We start from the raw sequence: 19,097 nt of genomic DNA, 5'->3' as shown, positions 1-19,097 counted from the left end.
GATGGCAGATGCTGATAGCTGACATATCAATAGCAGGGGCCTCATTACATGTTCACTGGATGTTATCTCAACCAAACAGACAGTTCACTCCTAACTATATCAGCTACCACTACTACCATGTCTAAGTTTTTGTTAATAGCAGAAATAAAAGCAAAGTTATTTTAACGTTTTACATGTAGCATTCATCATAATATTTGTAAAAAGCCAACAATATAATATGTATTTATAACATATCCAAATGAAACCACCGCGAGTGCAACATGAGGCCATTTCCCCTTATCCTGTCCCGCTTTCGCTGGGAGTAGAGCCTAACGCCCACCTGTCTGCACTCACAGTGTTTAACATTTTTTTTTTCTCTCAGTTATGGCAAAGCCATAAAGGCTAGCTGATCCCAAAATCCTTCACACCCTTATTCTCATAACAGCTGTCATCTCTCCGGGGGTGGGCAGGTAAGGTCACTGACCCAGCAGAGAAATAATAATACTGTAAAAAAAGGTCTGCTGCCAGCTGTTAGCTGAAGCAGGTTCCCGCAGAGCTGTGAGCCGCAGGGCCAGCCCCAGGGCGGCGGTGGCAGCGTGTGGGGGTTCTGATCCACTTCCAGGGGCTGCCAGCAGCTGGCAGGACTGAGCCTTTAAGCCAAGCCTGAACGAGGAGAGACATTTTAACATATCATTGGGGGCACTCGCAGAGATGAGAACAGCTCAAAGCACGTGTCTGCTTCAGTTTCAGAGCGAATGGCCCCGCTGTGGCCTCTGCCCGCTGCCAGCAGCCCGGCTGGCACAGCGCAGCACCATCCCCCGCAGAGATCGAGCTGGTGCTTCCAGGCCTGGAGGGCACCTGTAGGGACGGCAGAGCTGCCTCTTGTGAGGCTTCTCCTTCATCCTGTGGCACGGGTGTGACCAGCCACGCCTGGGCTGTGCTCCGGGACGGGACACACAGGTCTGTGCCCTAAGGTGACGTGGCTCCCGGCGGCCCTGGAGCGCGGCTGCCCCGAAAGAGTTACGAGGCGGGCTCCGCCCTTCCTGTACATCGGTGTCCTCCTGCGTGACCTTCCCGGCAGCCCTTGCTGGCTCTGCCCCAACCAAACAAAGACGACCGGAGGTTTTCAAACAGCTGCTTCCCTGAAAGTTGGCTGCGGTAGAGCTGGGCTGCGCTGGCACCTGGCTGGTCCCGGCCACCGGAGAACGCGGCAGTGAGTTGGTGCCATCGCCTGAGAGGACCCCGGCTGCCGTCGGGAGTCCCTGTACGTGGGTGTTCTGCCCATTTGCTTCCGTGCATTGAGCTGGTTTGGGCGCTGGGAGTGGCGTGGGGAAGGATGAGAGGAACTCCCGGCAGTGGTGCGAGCACAGGGAGGGTGCAGCAGGACAGGGCTCCGGGGCCCGCGGCCGTGCGGAAGCTGGTGCGGTGCTGAGGTTCGATGTCGGAGCTGGGAGTGGCATGCCCGATCTGAAGTGCTGTCCTCCAGCCACTTCTTGAACTCAGAAGCCTACCCAGCAATTTTCCAGCGAAGTGCAGATTCCTTTAGATACTGCCCATGTGTTGGTGGACGAGCAGGAGATGAAATAACAGAGCTGTGTGAGTGCTGCTTTTGGCTCTTACTTCAGTGCTTTTCTGTCCCTTTCCTCCTGCACTCCCAGGCTTCTGCTGAGGACAAGCCATTTACAGCCACCTCCGCAGGTGAACTGCTCCGCTCCGGTGCCAGTGGGGTTGGGGCTTATTGTCTCTAAACGCTGCCTGAGGCTGAGGGCGCTTGTCCCGTGTGTTGTGCCGACTTGCAACTGGCGCTTCATTTGTCCTTCCTATCAATTGGCTTTCGGTTGTGGTGGCGACTACAGAGAGCTCTCCTTGAGGCCCCAGAGATCCAGGTGATCAGTGGGTCATTCTGCCCACAGCAACACTGGCATTCCTTTATCATGGTGAGGTGTGAGCACCCTGTACCAGGCATTGCTTAGCATTTGTGGGGATTGCACTGCAGCACTGGCCCAGCCCACAGCCTCTGGATGCTGGTGTTTTCCCTGTGCTGGGAGATCTTTGCTCTGCCTCCTGTTCAGTCTGCCACTCCCGCACTTCTATGAGAGTAGGGGTGTGTGGCTCCAGAGGATACAGTCTGTGTGGCTTCCTTAGAGGAATTTTGCAGGGTGGGGCATTTGTCTTCTGGGACTTGGAAACTTTTCATCCAAATGTGTAGAAACAGCCTTAGTTGTCATTGCAGGGAGTTTCCAATGGCTGCATTGTTGAGTAGCTACATAGATTTGGAACGAAAATAGGAGATTTTGGGACTTCTCTCTAATCAGCAGAAGGGTGTGAATTTAGCAATTTAGTTGAAATACTTATAGGTCTATTAAGCCATCTACCATAGTTTCTGAACAACTGGCCCTCTCGAGGTCTAAGGCTATTCTTGCAGTGCACACTGGTAACTAGGCCATGAACAGGTTTAGGACTTCATAACTGTCTGCCCCTGGATGTGTCAGTGCATACATTTGTATATTTCAAGGCTTTTAGCTTTAAAACTGAGCCTTGGTGCTCATTTTCTTGCAACACTCTTCTGTCCCGATGCTGTAGGAATATACTTGCTCAGTGCTAAACTTAGGGAAACGTCTGGTTTCACCACAAGGAATAAATACTATGTTTCACTTTGCTGTGATTTATTTGTTTCCTATTCAGGCATGTGAAAGACTAGAAATTCAAGGTGTGCTGGTGGCGTAGCCAGTGCAGCTCTCTTTGCTGGAAGGGCTGTGTCTGTGGAGAGCAGTGACTCAAAGTACATAATGCTTTACAGAGAGGCACAGGTAAAGGCAGGACAGTGAGATACTTGGTATTTATTGTTCTTGTCTGAATACCAAAGTTCACCTTGATTAATTTGTTTAGTGTGAGGGCAAAGATTTTGGAGCCAGCATGTGAAATCTAGCCTGCTCCCCTCCCACACGTCTCCAGGTGACCTGTGAAAGAATCTTGTTCCTTCAAGCTGTGGTTCCACAGTTCTTAATATCATGTTTGGATGCTCTAAATAATTTCTTGATACATACCTGACCTTTACCAGACACAGCATCACAGCCATGCTGAATTTGTCAGACCAGGTAAAAATGTTGAGGGTGACTCTGGGTTTTGGGCTGTGGGAGAGTTGATCCAATGAAAAGCCTTTTGTTCAAGGCTATCAAAGTGTGATTTTATGCAGTGTCTCTGCTCTGTGGTGTACGGCTGGGACCCTTTCACTAATACGGGAGGATTTTTCAGTATTCCCGATGCTGTTCCCTTTCTCCCCTCAAAGGTGAGGTAACAGTACTAACAACACTAACACAGTGTTACCCTGTGTTCCTAAACATCCCAACACACTCCTCTTTATCTTTCCACCATATGTCTATACCCTATTTCCCAGTGAGCTCCAGGCTGTAGTAGCATTGTCTGAGGCAAGACAAACTATGTGTACCATTGTACTCACAATTTTTTTTTTTGCAACCCCCAAAACTGTTAAAGAAACTTTGTGGCGATCCAACTTTCTTCAGTGTTAAAATTCTGCAAATCTTAAGGTATAACCATAAATTTTTATGTTTTCCATATGAGGATCTGATTTTTAAAGTGTGGCCAGGCAGGGGTAGCTCCTCAACTGCTCTGAAAGCACAGCCTAAATGAATGAAGCAGTTGTCAGAGCAGGTGATAGAGCAAACCAAGATAGAGCTCACTTCAAACCCTGAGCCAGACCCAACCCTTTCTCTCTGCCATTCTGATGTCTGAAGTACAACTTGATTAAAATCTTCTTCTGAGGTTATCCCTTCAGAGGGAAGCCAGCATGGCTCAGGTAGCAGCAGCACCATCTAAATTCATCTGACCCATCACCTTTTGACAAAACCAGTAACAGAGCTGCTCCTTCACCAAATTTACAAAGAAAGGGTAAGGTACACAGGTAAGGTGGGATGCTGCCTCACTACACTCAGTACTGTTAGATAATGTTATTGCTTCCATAAGGCTTGGCAAATCCCACAGAACAGTGGCACTGAGTAAAATTGCAGCCTAGGAGAAATGACCATTTTTTCCCTGGCACAGATCTTTCTGCTTTGGCAACATTTCAGCATTGGACACTTAATACTCCTCATCTTTTTCCGGGCTAAGTTCCACTGAACCACCTTGGCCAGCTCATTGCCATTCTTGGGGCTGTCCTGTGCAGGGCCATGAGTTGGACAAAGAACTATCCGTGTCCCTTCTGAACAGTGCCAGGCAAGCTCTGGAACAGGACCTGGAGGGCAGGAAGCCCAGTGGAGAATTGTACTCCCCATGAACACATGACTGTGTTCAGAGCACAGTTCTTTGCAGGGTGAGGATTTGGGCATCTGTAGCAGACTCACTCCTTCCACAATTCATTTGCTCTACTTCATACATTTCTTGCTGTCTGAATCTATATGTGAATCCCATGTAAACCAGCACTGTCTTCCCTGTGCTTCTGGGAGATGTTTATAATAATTATTTTCCCCTCCAAGCTGATGCAGAGTGAAAAAGGATTCTTCTTGGTTTTGCAGCAGCTATTCAGAACACTACAGGAAAGCAACAAAACTAAACAAGATGGATGAGTGTCTCTCCCCAGCTGCTTGCAGCTGCTCCAGCTTCCCAGGCTGTGCTGGGGGTCTGAGAAGGAGGTCTGGAAATCAGACACAAAAGAAAGTAAGACAAGCAAGACAATTGACAAGACAAGAGAACCTTGTCGAGCTGTTTCTAATCACAAGGCCCAGACCTGACAGATTGGCTTGTGTCTCCTTACAAGGTCCATGAGGATCAATCTCCTCTTGGCAACACTGAATCCATTGTAAATGAGGTAAACTGTTTCCCATGGCTTGGTAAACTAGCCTTGCACTGTACAAGGAGCATTGAAAGGAAAGAGACATAACCACATCCAACTTTGTTCTTCATGATCTGACATGGACCTTCTTAGGGCAGGAGTATTTTTGCACTCTGTGCAGCACAGCAAGCCCTTAAGCTCAGCATGCTTTGGGATGTTAACAACATGAAGTGTCTGTTTTCAATTGCTGAGACCAGACAGTGAGCTGTATCTTCTTGCTCTGCATCTTCATGCTCCCTATGGGTCACAGCTTTTGCTTCTCTCCTTCCTCACTTTCAATCACATCTGTTCTCAGCATCAGCAGTTTGTCTCTCTGGTGAAACCTGTTGCTCCACCTCTGTACCTACTGCCTCATGACTTTGCTGCTCCTGAAATAGTGTATGGGAGCTTGTTGCTCTGATTGCATCTGTACCTAAATGCTTCCATGTCTCCAAGGCTATTCCATCTCATGGGCCAGGCTGGCCACGGGCATGCTGTGGTGCAGCTGAAACAGCCATTGAGAAACCAGCCCCAGGGTAGCACAGTGACCTGTGCCACGTCTGTTGAAGGATTAACTCTTCCTTGCATCACCTCAGCATGAATTCTAGAAGCAGCTTTGCTTGTACCTGTGTATAAGGATAAAAACTGCGTGTGTCCAAGAACAGCTGTGAGACAAAAGGGAGAAGTTAATCTTCCCAGACATGAGCCAGCTCCATGGTCACACAATTAATGTTTTACTCTTGGGGAATTTGGCATTCAAACCCAGGTAATCAGGGCTTCAGAAGAACTGTGGGAGAGACAGGTGGCAGTGGCTGGGGTGGATGTGTGTGCAGGCAGGTGAGGGAGCTCTACCCCAAGGACTTGCAGGATGGGGAAGGTCCTCTCTCTCAGGTTCACCTCCTGAAGTGGAAGCTTGCATAAGCACAGAGACAAGTTGTGCAGAGGAAGAGCCTGCTTGGCTTAAGGCTATTGGTTACGTCACTTGAATTGTAGGAAGACCTGAATTCATGCTCTTCCTCTTTTTTACACCTTAAATCCACTCTGCTCTGAAAGGAAGCCTGGAGCATGCTGTCTTCTTTCTCCTCCTCTCTTAAGGCTGTTTAATTTTGTATGTAGTATTATCTGGGCCAGAGTGTAGGGGAACTAAGGAAACAATTGTGGTGATGGGAAGGCTGCTTCAGTCTCTAGGCTGTGTTTCTGTGGATACAGCTGCATGCAGAGTTATGGAATAGAGCATTATCAGCAGTAATACCAAGGTAAAGGGCCTTTCTCAGCTATAACTAAGTACATAAAGACTTCAGGCATTGCAAGCATTCAGCAGTAGCTGAAGAAAGGGTGGCTAATTTGAAATTTGGACAGACACCTAAATTGGCAGGCTGGAGTAAAATTCCTGTTGCAGGTGTGGTGGTGTAACAAGGGAAATGTGTATGTCCAGCTGGCTGTGTAAGGTCTCAGAAGCCAACCCACTAAAGGGAAAAACTTGTAGACTGTGGTGCTGCATGACAGGCCTCTCTGATTGGAACTAAGTAAACCGAGTGATCCAGTCACTACATCTTCCCCTGGGATCCTCATCCCACTTCAAAACACAAGGGGTGTGGGGGGAAGACACTTTCATACCATGAGAAACCATTGCAGCTTGCAGGGGAATAATCTGTGGCTGCAGAATCTGGGTTTGCCAAAGGACTTGCAGCTGTGGCTGGAACACAGTGTGACAGCCAGGCAGGCAGAGGCAAGCAGGATTTCATAACAGGGGACTTTTATTGCCCACACTCAGCTCACGGCACCTGGTCTTGGTATGGAAATGCCAGCCAAGCCAACTTTGTGGAGCCACTCTATTTTAGAAATAGCAAAGATTGAGTCAGTTCAGATGAGACTGTGTCAGGATTTTCTGGAGGAGATGAACCCTCTCTGTATTCCTGATATCCACAGAAAGGGAAAGCTTTAGAGGCAGAGGGTGAGCTCACACAATTGCTGTGAATTTTCTTACACCGATGTGCTCCCTTTTCCTATCCTCCTGCAAAACCACCACTGGAATTAACTTTTCCCAAGTGGTGTAAGAAACTATTAGAAGAAACATGTCGCTCTCAGCCTGGCCCTGGAAAGCGAAGGGAACCTCATCAGTCATTGGTCTAGGAAAATCCTTGAATCTTTCCCTCTCATACAACTGATTTCTGTTTTTCCTTGTGCAAACATTATTGGAGAGTAACAAATACCTTGAAGGCCAGGTGAGTGTAAAGATCTCATCTCTTTTGTGAATGTGTAAGTTGATAAGGTGTGTGCATAGCACAGGCTGCAGCTCCCTGGGGAAAATACCTGCTGGAGAGGGAGAAAGAGGAGAAGGTGATGGACTCAGTGTGCAAATGGGGAGCACATTTAGTACAGGGAAACTGTGAGTTTGCAGCAAGACCTGGATAAATAAAGTTATAAGTAGAGATGGAACCAGGCCCGGCTGTTGCAAGGGCTGACTGTGGGATCTTATGAGTTGGCCTTCCAGTAGTTGAAGGGAGCTTGCAAGGAACATGAGGAGATACTTTTTACAAGGGCATCTAGAGATAGGACAAGGGGGAATGGCTTCAAACTGTCAGAGTTTAGATTAGATAGGTTTAGATTAAATATTAGGAAGAAAGTCTTCCCTGTGAGGGTGGTGAGGCCCTGGCACAGGTTGCCCAGAGAAGCTGTGGCTGCCCCTGGAAGTGTTCAAGGCCAGGTTGGACACGGCTTGGGTGAACCTGGGATAGTGGACGGTGTCCCTGCCCATGGCAGGGGAGTGGAACAAGATGAGCTTTAAGGTCCCTTTCTACCCAAAGCATTCTGGATTCCTGTGTTTTATGGAATAGACTCGTGTTGCTTTCAGTGGTAACCCTTTTCCCCTACCTGACAGGGGTGGAGTAGCTGTTGTGCACTTTGTCCGCCCTCAAGGTGTAAGTGAGCAGGATTGGAGCTGGTTTTTCACCTGCACTTAGGCCGGCACTTGCCTCTTGCATCTCCTGCTCACCTGCTGGATTCTGACCCCCAGCCTGCTTTGCAGTGTCTTCTCTGAAATGGCTTTTCCGGTTTTGGTCTACCTCTGATCAGTGAATAGATTTTTTAAAAGCCCTGTTGCAGAGGCAAGTGCTGTTCTTGAAGGATAAGGAGCTTGGGTGAAGCCTTGAGCATTGATGGTATCTCCATGCAGCTGCTCTCCATAGCCAAGCCCTACTGCCCTGAAGCCATCCTGGCTAAACTCCTCATCCTGCTGATCCTCCAACAAATGGAGGGTTCTGAGGGAACACTGTGAATTGGGAATACTGAGTTTATGTGGGATTAGCAGGGCACGGACGGCCTGTTGCCTCCTGTGAACTTTCCCCAAGCCCAGGAAAGCAGGACAGGGCGATGGGATCTCAGTTGAGGACTGGGAAGGGCTGAAGGGGATGAGCATGTGAGGAAGGAGGGACTTGGGACATGGGGATGCTACACAAAGAGGAACACCTTCAGTGGAGAGGAAGCTGGAGGAGATGCAGTGTAGAGTTGGTCCTCCTCCAAGGCGGTCTCCTCATCTTCCCTGTGGAGGATGGGTGAAGGCGGCAGCTGTGGCTGTTGGCTTTCCTGGCATTTATGTAAATGATGTTTCTGTCACCAACTGCTCAGATACTCCAGTGTCCTCTGGCTATGTCTGGAGGCACTGTGGGAGGAGGGCAGAATATATTGCCAGGGCTCAAACACCTCATACCTGTAGCTTTAAGGTGGTGGTCTCCTTGGAGCATCTTCCTTTGATGTGGGGAAGGTTGAGAATTTCTGACCTTTTGCTCTTGCTCTGCAATTGTACTGTCCACATCCAAGGATGTCTGTTTTCCAATATCCACTGCCCCAGCTCTTATCTACAAGGTCCCTAATGCACGCAAACAGGGCATGGGGTGGCCTCTTGACATAAACAGAGCTGGATCAAAGTAGAGCCTACATCTCTGGAGCTAATGTGTCTTTCTTTTGCCATGGAACAAGTAAGATGCAGAGGGGCAAAACTCCTCTATCAAATTGACTCCAATTCTCCCTGAGTCTGATGTCCAGTAGTCTCTGTGCCTCCTTGGCCAACGTAACACATTATTGTCTTTTTTAAGATCCACATGTACCTTGGGAAATGTGGTTTGGAAAAAGTTCCTATATCACATCTGCTTGGCAGCAGCCAACTTGAGGTAGTCTCTAATCAGAAGTGTTTTGCTGCCTTCTGGGAATTCCTGGAAGATACTTATTTTAGTGAAGTGAAACCTACAAGTATGTCCTTTAGGGAGCAGCTGCAGCACTGAGGGTCCAAGAAATGCCTGCAGATTAAGGAATTTGGTAGAAAGTGGAAAATACTCTCCACCATAGTTGTGCAGACACATACATGTGCATGGATAGACATATATAGGTATATCCCTGTGTGGTACAGGCACGTACCTGGTGTGAGAGGGGAAGCACAGGAAGTGCAGCCATTATATTTATAGTTGTGCCTTCTTTATGAGTGTATCAGTAGTTGCATTTGCTTCTCCCAAAGGTACAGGACGCTGTCATCTCCAGACCCAAGGGCAGGCTCTGCAGCACCAGCAGTTCCCACATGGAGTTTCTACAGTTCTGCTTGCTTTGACCTTCTGGGCCACCAGGGAAACACAATGGAGTCCTGCCAGCTTTGTACGATGAACCGTCACTTGCCAGGACTCTCTCCAGGCTTCCTGAGACACTGAGTTGCTGCTTGAGGTCCTGACTGCTTCTGATTCCTCACTGTGCTGCTGGCAGGGTGGGATTGATGTCCAGTTTGGGACACTGGGCAGAGCCAAGCCCATCACCATCCTCTGTGCCCTTGGCAGACTAGGGGACCAAGCTGGAACCCTCTCTCTAAAGGGGTTCCAAGTGAGCAAGGGACAAGCTTGGGGCTGTCCATATTCACTCTGGTGGGAAGAGCCATCTCCTCACCCTCTCCACTGCTGGGGATGGCACCACATGGATGCAGAGCAAGGGTCAGCAGCCTGGCAGCAAGGCACTAGCTGAGCCTGAGCACCATCACAGGGCACAAGAATTGCCTGGGGGGGTGCCAGCATCCCCACCACGGACGCACCCCAGGGATGTAGGTGCCGGGCGCAGGAGGAGTCCCGGCAGGATGGGCCGGCTGGATGACCGTGCCAAGAGGAGGATCGTGGAGCTGCGCAGGGCTGGGCTGAGCTTCCGCAAGATCAAGAAGGTGCTGGAGCTGGATGACATCCGGGTGACGCCACAGGCCGTGTACCTCTTCCTCAAGAGGAAGAGTGTGGAGCTGGGGTCAGCGGCAGCTGGCTGGGATGGGGACCAGCCCTGGCCCCCACTGCAGGGGCATAAGGCTGAGCTCCCCAGGCTGCTGGGCACCCGGCACCCTGCACTGCCCACCGGGGATCCTGTGGGCAGCCAGGACACCAAGGAAGGCATCCAGATTGTCAGTGTGGCCTCACTCTGCAAGGACGGTGGGCAGCTTGGGGACACTTTGGCTATGGGGCTGGCCCCTGGGAATGGTAAGGCCTGGCCCCACTGGGGTTTACCATGGCGACTTCCTGGCACTGCTGGGCTCATGAAAGGGCCCTATTCCCCACTGGAGACCCCGCAAGGGTCTTTTTTTTGAGGTATTTCTCTCTCTGTTGTTGCAGGTGATGACAGCTCCACAGGCTCAGCCCTGGCTCCAGGGACTGCTCTGACAGGCCTTGCCCCCCTGCCTCAGCCACTGCCCAGCCGAGGACAGCTGGTCACACCCCCCACCCAGAACTCAGCTCTGATGGTGAAAAAGAAGACAGTAGACAGGGCTATCCTCCTGCAGAAAAAGGTAGGATGGCAGGATGAGAGAGTCCATGTGCTCCAGCCAGGAGCTGCTGCCATCTGGCCAGCCCTGCACAAAACCCTGCTGCATCTACACCATGTTTTGGGGCAGGCTTCTGAGGGTGAAAGGCTTCCAGAGTGCCTCCAACCTCTGCTAGCTGCACTCCCCAGCAATGCTAACCCTGGCACTTGGCGAATATATCTGGGAAGCCCCTCTGGGTGGGGGGTGAGGCCATGCACCCACCCGCCTCCAGCCAGCACCCACTGCTGGCCATGGAGATGCCAGTCACGCCAGGCTTGGCCTCCAACTGGCAGCTCCAAAACCTGTTTTTAAGGATTGGTGCCAGTACCATCTCGGGAAGTTCTACCAGCCACCCAAGGCTATAAAGCAAAATCCAGGGTATGTTGTTTCTGTCTGTGCAGAGAGTAAACACAAACCTGGCATCAGCATGGGCAGCCCCACTGCTGTACAGTGGCACTCACCAGGATGGATCAGCATCTGCTAACAACATGGTGCACCAGGGGCTCTGATGGAGCAGCAGCTTAGGGGCTGGGTGGGGCTGAAGAGCAGCACATGGTGAGGTCTAGAGATCTGCAGCAAGGTGATGTCTTTCTCTGAGAGCTCTTCTCTGAGCCTTGTAGCTAAGTGCAGAATAAATCCCATGTTAAATGCCATTGAACAGGCAGCTGATAATATTTCACATTCCCTTCTCTCCTGCCTCCCACTATTCCAGGTCAAAGATGCCAGCACTCAGACTGCCTTGCCAAACTCTATGGGTCTGGGAAATCACAGCCTTGCTTGCAGCGAACCAGTGCCCCCCACTGCTCCCAGCTGCCCTGCCATTGCCAAGAAGCTGGATGCTGTACAGATGGAGGTGCAGAAGCTGAGCCAGGCCCTGCATGCGGTGCTGGAGCGGCAGTGCCACCTGGAGCGCCAGCAGGAGCACCAGCAGCGGCTGCAGCAGGAGGTGCTGATGACACTGCAGCAGCTCAGCTCCACTGTGAGCCACAGCACTGTGCCTGCCACCCAGCCCTGTGGCCCCTTCAGCAGCATGGCTGAGCCCTCGCCCAGCATGCCAAACTTCAGCCAGTTCAAGATGGAGCTGATCTGAGCTCCCACAAGGCCTGGGTGTGCCAGCAGTACTGTGCTAATGGAGCCAGGAGGAAGAACCATCTCTCAGAGGCTGCCCAAGGATTACATGCAGCACCCAGCAGATAAGGTCCCTGGTGCCTCATCTTCCCAGCCCTGCTGACTGGATGGGGCTGCCTGGCATAAGAGGCTGGACAGTGGAAGGCTGAGGCCTTGCTCCTCCTGTGCTGCTGATCGTGGCTGGCACTGGAGCTGGCTGGGGCTTATGGACCTCAGGAGAACGCCTGCAAGGAGAAGATGCAGCTAACATGGACACAGCAGGGAGGTGGGACTCCAGGAATACAGGATACTTCCTTCTCAAGGGTCAATGCCATGATGATCAATCCTGCCCTTCCCTCCACAGAAGCTTGTTCAGTAAAAATCTGTCTACACCACAGTTCAGAACCAGTGTGGGATCAGTATCTGTGTATTCCCTACCCCTCACCCAGCCAGTGAGCAGGCTGGAACTGTCTGGGTCACTATCACCATGCGTGGAACCGCACAGGGTGCAGAAACCCGTGAGGTGAGACCACACACAATGTTGCTGGAGCCTGGTATCAGCTGCTGCACCATTAGGGATAGATCAGACTTGTAGGAAACAATCTTTTACTGAGCAGATTCCACCCTCCTCACCCCACAGATCTAGAGTCTGGTACTGCTGCTGCCCACTGTCTAGTGAGATATGGGCAGGACCGTACCAGTAAGAGTTGCATCTGGGCAGGAGCTGATTAACTGGGTGTTAAGCTCTCCTCTAATTTCCTGGGCAGGATACCCTCCTGGTTGTGATCCCCAGTTGCAAGGGCTCTCCCTAGAGCAGGCTCCTGGTGGTGCAGTGCTGCTCTAGCAGACCAGGTCATGATGCTGAGAACCCCCTTCCCTGCACCAGAAGGGCATGGAGGAGGCTGATGGGCCCTCGCTGAGCAGTGGAGTCCAGAAGGACCAGAGACTGGCCTTGCCTGCCAGCAGTAAAGGTCTGATGGGTGTGGCCTTGGCTCAGCACCCAGTAGCGAATCCCGAGAGGAGGCAGAGAACGTGTCCTTCCTCCACATCAGCCAAGCAGGCTTCTGTCTGCGCGGGCACCACGCTTGGCACAGCCTGTGCCTATGAGAAGTGCCCAGCCTGTTTCTGAGGTCTCTTTGAGTCAAAGGTCAAAATTAAGAAGGGTAAAAACAACTGAAGTGTTTGTACACAGACACACACGTGGAGCTGTACGCACGTGCACAGATGTAGATGCATGTGGCAGGTCTGTGCAGCAGCCCCAGTGCCTGGGGGAGCTGGACACCTGCTCTGCTGCCCCGAGACACATTGCTGGCCCCAGGGCTGTCAGATCCAGCTGTGCCCAAGGGAACTAGAAGTCTGCTGCCATCTGCCTGCGGTCACTCATTTGGATGTTGGTGTAATTTTTGGGATGTCTGAAAAGCAACAGATGAAAAAAACCACACAATCAGTTGCTCTGTTCTTTTGCCCAAGGCAGCTAATCTGCACCTCAGGTTCGAAAAGAAGAGGCTGGATGATCAGCATTCAGCAGGCACAGTTCCCTAATGTCTCTGTTAACGTTTTGGAGAAAAAGAACAACTGCTATTCCCTGGCACATGTAGTTAAAACCACGCTGGTTTCTGAAAGAGCTTCCCTAAATCTGACTTGGGCTACTTCTTAAATTATTAAAAAAAAAAAAAAAAAAAAAAAAAAAAAAAAAAAAAAAAAAAAAAAATATATATATATATATATATATATATATATATATATATATATATATATATATACACACACTGGGTTTTCTATTCCCCAAATGTATTCTAAGAACCTTCCTCATTTCTAACTCTTGCACATCAGCCATTTATCCAGTGCTAAAAAAACCCCACCAAGAATTAATAACAACAAATCACTTGGGCTGGTTAAATAACCTATCCACCATAAAATTTACTTCAGACAGATCTACAGCCTAAGTGTTCAGCTGCTGTTTGCCTCCTGACCACATTAGGGAACACCAAGTTCGTATTTAATGTGCTGTCATGTTATAACACGGAAGGTGTTTCCCACCAAGGTAATCCTAAGGTGTCTGTCATTTCCATCCTGCTCCAAGGAAGAGCTCTTCCCTGTGGCCACAGCATCATCTGTTGTGTGCCACATGCCTTCAGGTTTCTGCTCTCCCACCACAGCATGTTGTCAGTACCACTGATGGCCCTTACACTGCACCTGCTGCCATTCCCAGCATCATCCAGGATTTACTGGTGTTATCTCAGCCTCCCGCAGAACCTGCAGTCTGCTCTGTCAGAAACAGAGGCTTTGTGAAAAGGAAGGGACTTCACTGCAGGAATGAGGAGCAGCATGTTGAACAGTCTGAGGGCAATGTAGGTGTTTAGCTGAGTAAAGGAGCAGGTCTCTGTGCAGCAGTTACACAGAGGAGGCCCTGGGGAAGGAGAGGGTGGGGGATACACAGCAGATACAACGGTGGTTTCTCACCTTTTGATGAAATAAAAAGCCAGGCCAACAAACAATAACAGGAGCAGGAGAGATCCCATAACAAACAGGGAAATTTCCCGGCCCTGAAAGGAAGCTGAGGGAACAAAGGCAGAGAACAAGCATTACAGCCATGACCTTTCCCAGCATGGGGGAGCCCTAGGAGGTCACGCAATCAGTCAGAGAATGTGTTGGATTGGGCCTGGTTGGGTTGGGTTGAATTGAAATGAACCTTTAAAGGCTACCTAGTCCAATCCCCTGCCATGGACAGGAACATCTTCCACTATCCTAGGTTGCTCCAAGCCCTACCCAACCTGGTCTGGAACACTTTCAGGGATGGGGCACCTACAGTTTCTCTGGGCAACAATAGGTTGGGCTGTCTCAGCTTCCCACTCTTTTTCCCCTGCTACAGCCCTTGTGACATCCCACCTCTGGACAGTTCCAGCCTGGATGCCAGTAGCTGCTCCCAGCAATTAAGCCTCGGTGTGAGCAACAGGTCCAAAAGCAAGGGCCTCCCCACTGAAGCCCAGTGGCTTGCCCACATGTGCCCTCTCCTGTGGAGATGTCACCTGACCCTGGTCCCAGCCCTGCTCACTGTGCTGGAAGCAGAGTCCCTTCTACTTACCACCACTGTGTGACAGGAATGGTATATTTTTGGGGGTGACACACTCAGGACTGGATTTCAGAACTCTCCCATCCACAGAGAAGGGATGGGGGCTGGCCAGGAATCCCTGGAGACAGGTTTTGATGGATTGCTCCTGCTCTGGCTGCAGACCCCACACCTGGCCCCAGACCTTCACCAGTGAACCCACACATTTCATGTTAACCTCTTCCAAGAAACAACAGTGCATTGTGGGTGGTCAGAAACCCTCTGGTGTCAGGGATCACACTGCTCCCATGACTTTGTGCCCTCCTTGCTCCCACGCTCTTCACCTTTCTCCCCCCCACTGCTCTGAAATCATGCTGCCATGCTGCATCACTGGTAACTTGAGCACATGCTCTACCTTTCTTTTGGTGACAAAAAGGATTTGAGGTTGTCATCCCACCCAACAGAATACTTTTTACTACACTTTGTATCTCTACCCACTGCTCAGAATTGACTGAAATTGTTCAACTGGTCAAAAAGGCGTTTGGGTTAGGGAGTGTCCTGGTTTGAAAAAGAAGTGAGTTTTTTGGGATGCTGTGGTCAAACCAATAGGCGCTCAGATTTGAATATTGGCACCTGGTGTGGCCACTGAGGACATGGATACGCCCCTGAGAACACAGGGGTTTAAAAGCAGAGAACTCCCTGGAGAAAGCTCTCTTGGTTCAGGTGGGTGAAAGAGGTCAGAGCTGCCCTGCCCAGCTGCGGGCTGGGTGGGGCAGGGGAAGCCATGCAGCCGGGTGAAGTAGGCCGGAGCTTTGGACAGAGAAGGGAGGTGAAGGCCCCTGCAGGATGGAAGGGAGGAGGAGTACTGAGAGACATTGGGCAGCCACCCTCCCCCCCACCAGGAGAGAGAGAGGGAGAGCTGGTGTCTGTGCCTGTGCCACCAAATTTGATAGCACGGCCAGTCAAGAAAGAGAAGGGGGGGGGGGGGGGGGGGGGGGTGTGGCAAGAAGGTGCCCGGCAGGACAGCGTGGGAGCTCTGGACAGGAAGAGCCTGACATTTTTAACCCTTTCCTCGGATGATGGAAACCTTACAAATGCTGATCCTCTTAGAGCTGAATGAGGAGATAGAGATGAGATAAGAGGAAGTGAGTCATGAGAGAAGTTGAGAAGAATCTTGGGTGGGCGGAGGTGATGGAGTGGCCTTTGGCTGGACTTTTCTTGTATAGCCATGGACAGAACCATTTTTCCTGGGACACAGAGACTGCATCTAGGGGGAGGCAATGGCTAGGAGCCAAGAGAGTGCAGTGATGTTATGTGAAGGAGTGTGTGAACAGAGGCGACTGATGAGGAGGGTGGTTGGTGCCCTCGATCTTCAGTGGAAGAGAAGATCTCTGTTCTTGAGACCCCTCGGCCCCAGGGGGTGAAATTTGGGGGGAACAGGTGTCCCGAAAGTGAGAGACTGCTCTCTTTTTGGAACTGGGCAAAGCATCCTTAAAAAGGGAAACCCTAGAAGCAGCCCTGGTCCATGTGCAGTGGTGAGAGCACCGGACATGGAAGGAAGATGTCATGATGGCAAATGATCTCCAGGCGGTGCCACGTGTGACATGGAAACACAAGAAGTTTCAACTGTGTTTCCAGGGGAAGCCTATGGTACAAGGACTCCTCTCTCCTTGATGAACTGAGAATTGATTATCTGAAGGGTGGAGATGGACTGAGAGTTGCTGATCTGAGGGATGGATGTATTGGAAATTTGGTGGGGGAGAGGAAGAATGTTTTTAGAAGGTTTTCATTCTGAGTTCTGTGTGTGTTTCCTTCTATATATAGTTGCAGGTTAATAAAGTTTTTCTTCTTCATTCCTAAATTGGAGCCTGTTTGGCTCTATTCCTGGTCCCATCTCACAGCAGACACCAGAAAGCATATATTTTCATGGGGGCACTGGCACTGCGCCAGCATCAAACTGTGACACAGCCCCACATCCACACATTGGTGCATGCACCAGTTCTCTCCCAGTGTGTCCCCTTTCACAGCAGCAGGCTGCCCAACAGCCCCTCTCCCACACCATGGAAAGCTGAGGTCAACCCCTGTCCCAGCCTGCCCCCACCAGCCCGGTGGGATGCCCTGCTCCCCTCCCTAGGTGTGAGGAAGCAGAGGTGGCCATCCATGGCAAAGCTGTGCTGGGGCAGCTGTTCCACAGCCTGACAGAGGGCTTCAAGAGGGCAAACTGCAGTGCTGTGCTGGCACTGCCACAGCAGCTCAGGACACAGGGCTGTCCCCAGGAGAGTCAAAACTCACCAATATGTCACACACCTTTCTTCCCACCTCTAAATCCCACCCTGGGCCTCAGTTGCTGGCGCTGGATGATGGAGAGTTGGCGGGACCTGGAGCTGGAACTGAAGCTATTTTCATGGAGGCACTGGCATTGCGCCAGTGTCAAACCGTGACACAGCCCCACATCCACACATTGGTGTGTGCACCACAGACCCATCGTAGAGATGGGTCCACCTTATTCCTCCAGCTGGAGAATATGTGAGCTTGGCCAGAGCAAACCTACTTGATCTGACTGGCTTCTGCAGGAGCAAGATTGCTGCCTCATTACACCAGACTCCCACACCTAAGAGTTTGTCCTCCAGGATAGAATTTTCCAAGCTACACAATACCTGCCCCAGCATTTCATTAACCTAATGCTCCCGCTTCACACCAGGAACTTTTCTAGAGAAGTAACTTCACCTGTCACCCTTGCAGGGCACAGTTTAAGATGGCCCAAGGAAGCTCAAGTGTTCTCCAGCTGCGCCAGGCTCACACGTGTAAACCAAGGCATCCACCGAGTTCTCTGGCATTGCCTTCCCGCTAGCAGGAATCCCACTGGTGCGGTACACAGCTATAGCACTGAAGCCTTCACTAGTAACAGAGATTTTATTGGAAGTCAGGTTTGTCTCATCCAGAAATGTCAGGGAAATAGATGAGATTAATATCTAGAGAGTGTTAGGTTGAACTTTGAGCCTGACAGGACAAGCTGGCAACAAGGAGGATTCCAAGAAGAGAAATGAGAAACACAGTAATGGTCATGACTGGGGCCAAGTAAAGCTGCACGGAAGCTGCTTGCTGTGATTGTGCTTCCAAAAAGATCACGGTTCCTCCAAGATGCAGTTGTCTTCATGCAGCCCAGACAGAAATTAAGGTGAACATGAGTAAGAATGCGTTAAAGTAAACGAGATAAAAGAATGTGCTGACAAAGCACCAGCTGAGAATCAGGAGACGGCAGCACCACTGCAGGATTCAGTGAGCATTAGTGAACATGACATAAGGGAGCAACCCACAGCCCTGGTGGGCCCTGCTTCTCCTGAAATCCCCTTGTCTTGGTACCAGCAAGAGGAACTTTTGGTCCTGCCACTCTCCTGCATTAGCAGAGACACGGGGTAGGATTTATCACTTTCTCAACTGGAGTATGACAGAACAGCCCAGGCAGAACAAATAGAGGAAAAAACAGGAATGAAGGACAGGAAAGGCAAGGCAGAATTGTTCCCCATGGTGTGCACCCTCCTCCATCTGTTTCCTCTAAACTGCTCAAGCCCCTGCCCGTGCGTTTGAAGAGAGACCCCACATCAGACCCATTTCACTGGACTCACCATGCCCATGTTCTCAATGCAGCACAAACGCCAACAGCCCTATGACGCCAACAGTGCCCTGCAAAGGGATGCTGGCATGTGCCTTCCCCTCCTTCCCTGAGAAGAAGACCAAGCTGAGTCCTCTGAGGCTGGTGCCAGGCTTCTCCTCCAGCTCCATGAAGCAGATGTGGGTATGGCCACTAGCCAGGCACAGCTTACTGATGCAGACGGCAGGAGGGCCTGGCACCATGGAGCTGCTGCACAAGTTCTCCCCCAGTGGTGTCCCCATGGTCACCTGTGGGAAACACAAAATCTGTTGCCACTACTGACACTGTAATTTCATTTGTGTGGAGTGACAGCTGCTCACAGCATTACCTCTTATTCACCTGAACACCTCCCGAGGCTCCCTGGTGAGACAAGAGAATATAATCAAAATCACAAAATGGTTTGGGTTGGAAGGGATCTTAAAGCCCATCCTGTCCCACATGAGCAAGGACACCTTCCACTGTCCCAGGTTGCTCCAAGCCCCATCCAACCGGGCCTTGGACACTTCCAGGGAAGGGGCAGACCACAGCTGCTCTGGGCAACCTCTGCCAGGGCCTTACCACTCTCACAAGGAAGAATTTCTCCCTAATACCCAACCTAAATCTGCCCTCCTTCATCTTAAAGCCATTCCCCCTTGTCCTGTCCCTCCAAGCCCCTCTCCAAAGTCCC

General features: G+C 50.8%; 1 protein-coding gene across 7 annotated transcripts; it reads left to right on the top strand.

Annotated features, from left to right (window-relative positions):
• Window positions 1-566: 566 nt before the first annotated feature.
• Window positions 567-16,639, top strand: LOC139598338 (polyhomeotic-like protein 1). Of its 7 annotated transcripts, none has more exons than XM_071444619.1 (5): window positions 567-1,243; window positions 4,512-4,804; window positions 9,318-10,302; window positions 10,435-10,607; window positions 11,335-16,639. In XM_071444619.1, the coding sequence occupies exons 3-5, from the start codon at window positions 9,765-9,767 to the stop codon at window positions 11,710-11,712; spliced, it is 1,089 nt and encodes a 362-aa protein (XP_071300720.1). In that variant the 5' UTR covers window positions 567-1,243; window positions 4,512-4,804; window positions 9,318-9,764; the 3' UTR covers window positions 11,713-16,639. The 7 variants fall into 7 exon arrangements, with proteins under 7 accessions (XP_071300720.1, XP_071300719.1, XP_071300718.1 ...); XM_071444618.1 differs by having other exon boundaries at window positions 4,473-4,804; XM_071444622.1 differs by lacking the exon at window positions 567-1,243 and adding an exon at window positions 1,250-1,575.
• Window positions 16,640-19,097: the final 2,458 nt, after the last annotated feature.

Source organism: Agelaius tricolor, unplaced genomic scaffold, assembly GCF_023055355.1.
Source record: "Agelaius tricolor isolate 1412-34295 unplaced genomic scaffold, bAgeTri1.0.p SCAF_19, whole genome shotgun sequence".
In the NCBI taxonomy this organism is placed as follows: domain Eukaryota; kingdom Metazoa; phylum Chordata; class Aves; order Passeriformes; family Icteridae; genus Agelaius; species Agelaius tricolor.
This window is presented reverse-complemented; position numbering and strand designations above follow the sequence as displayed.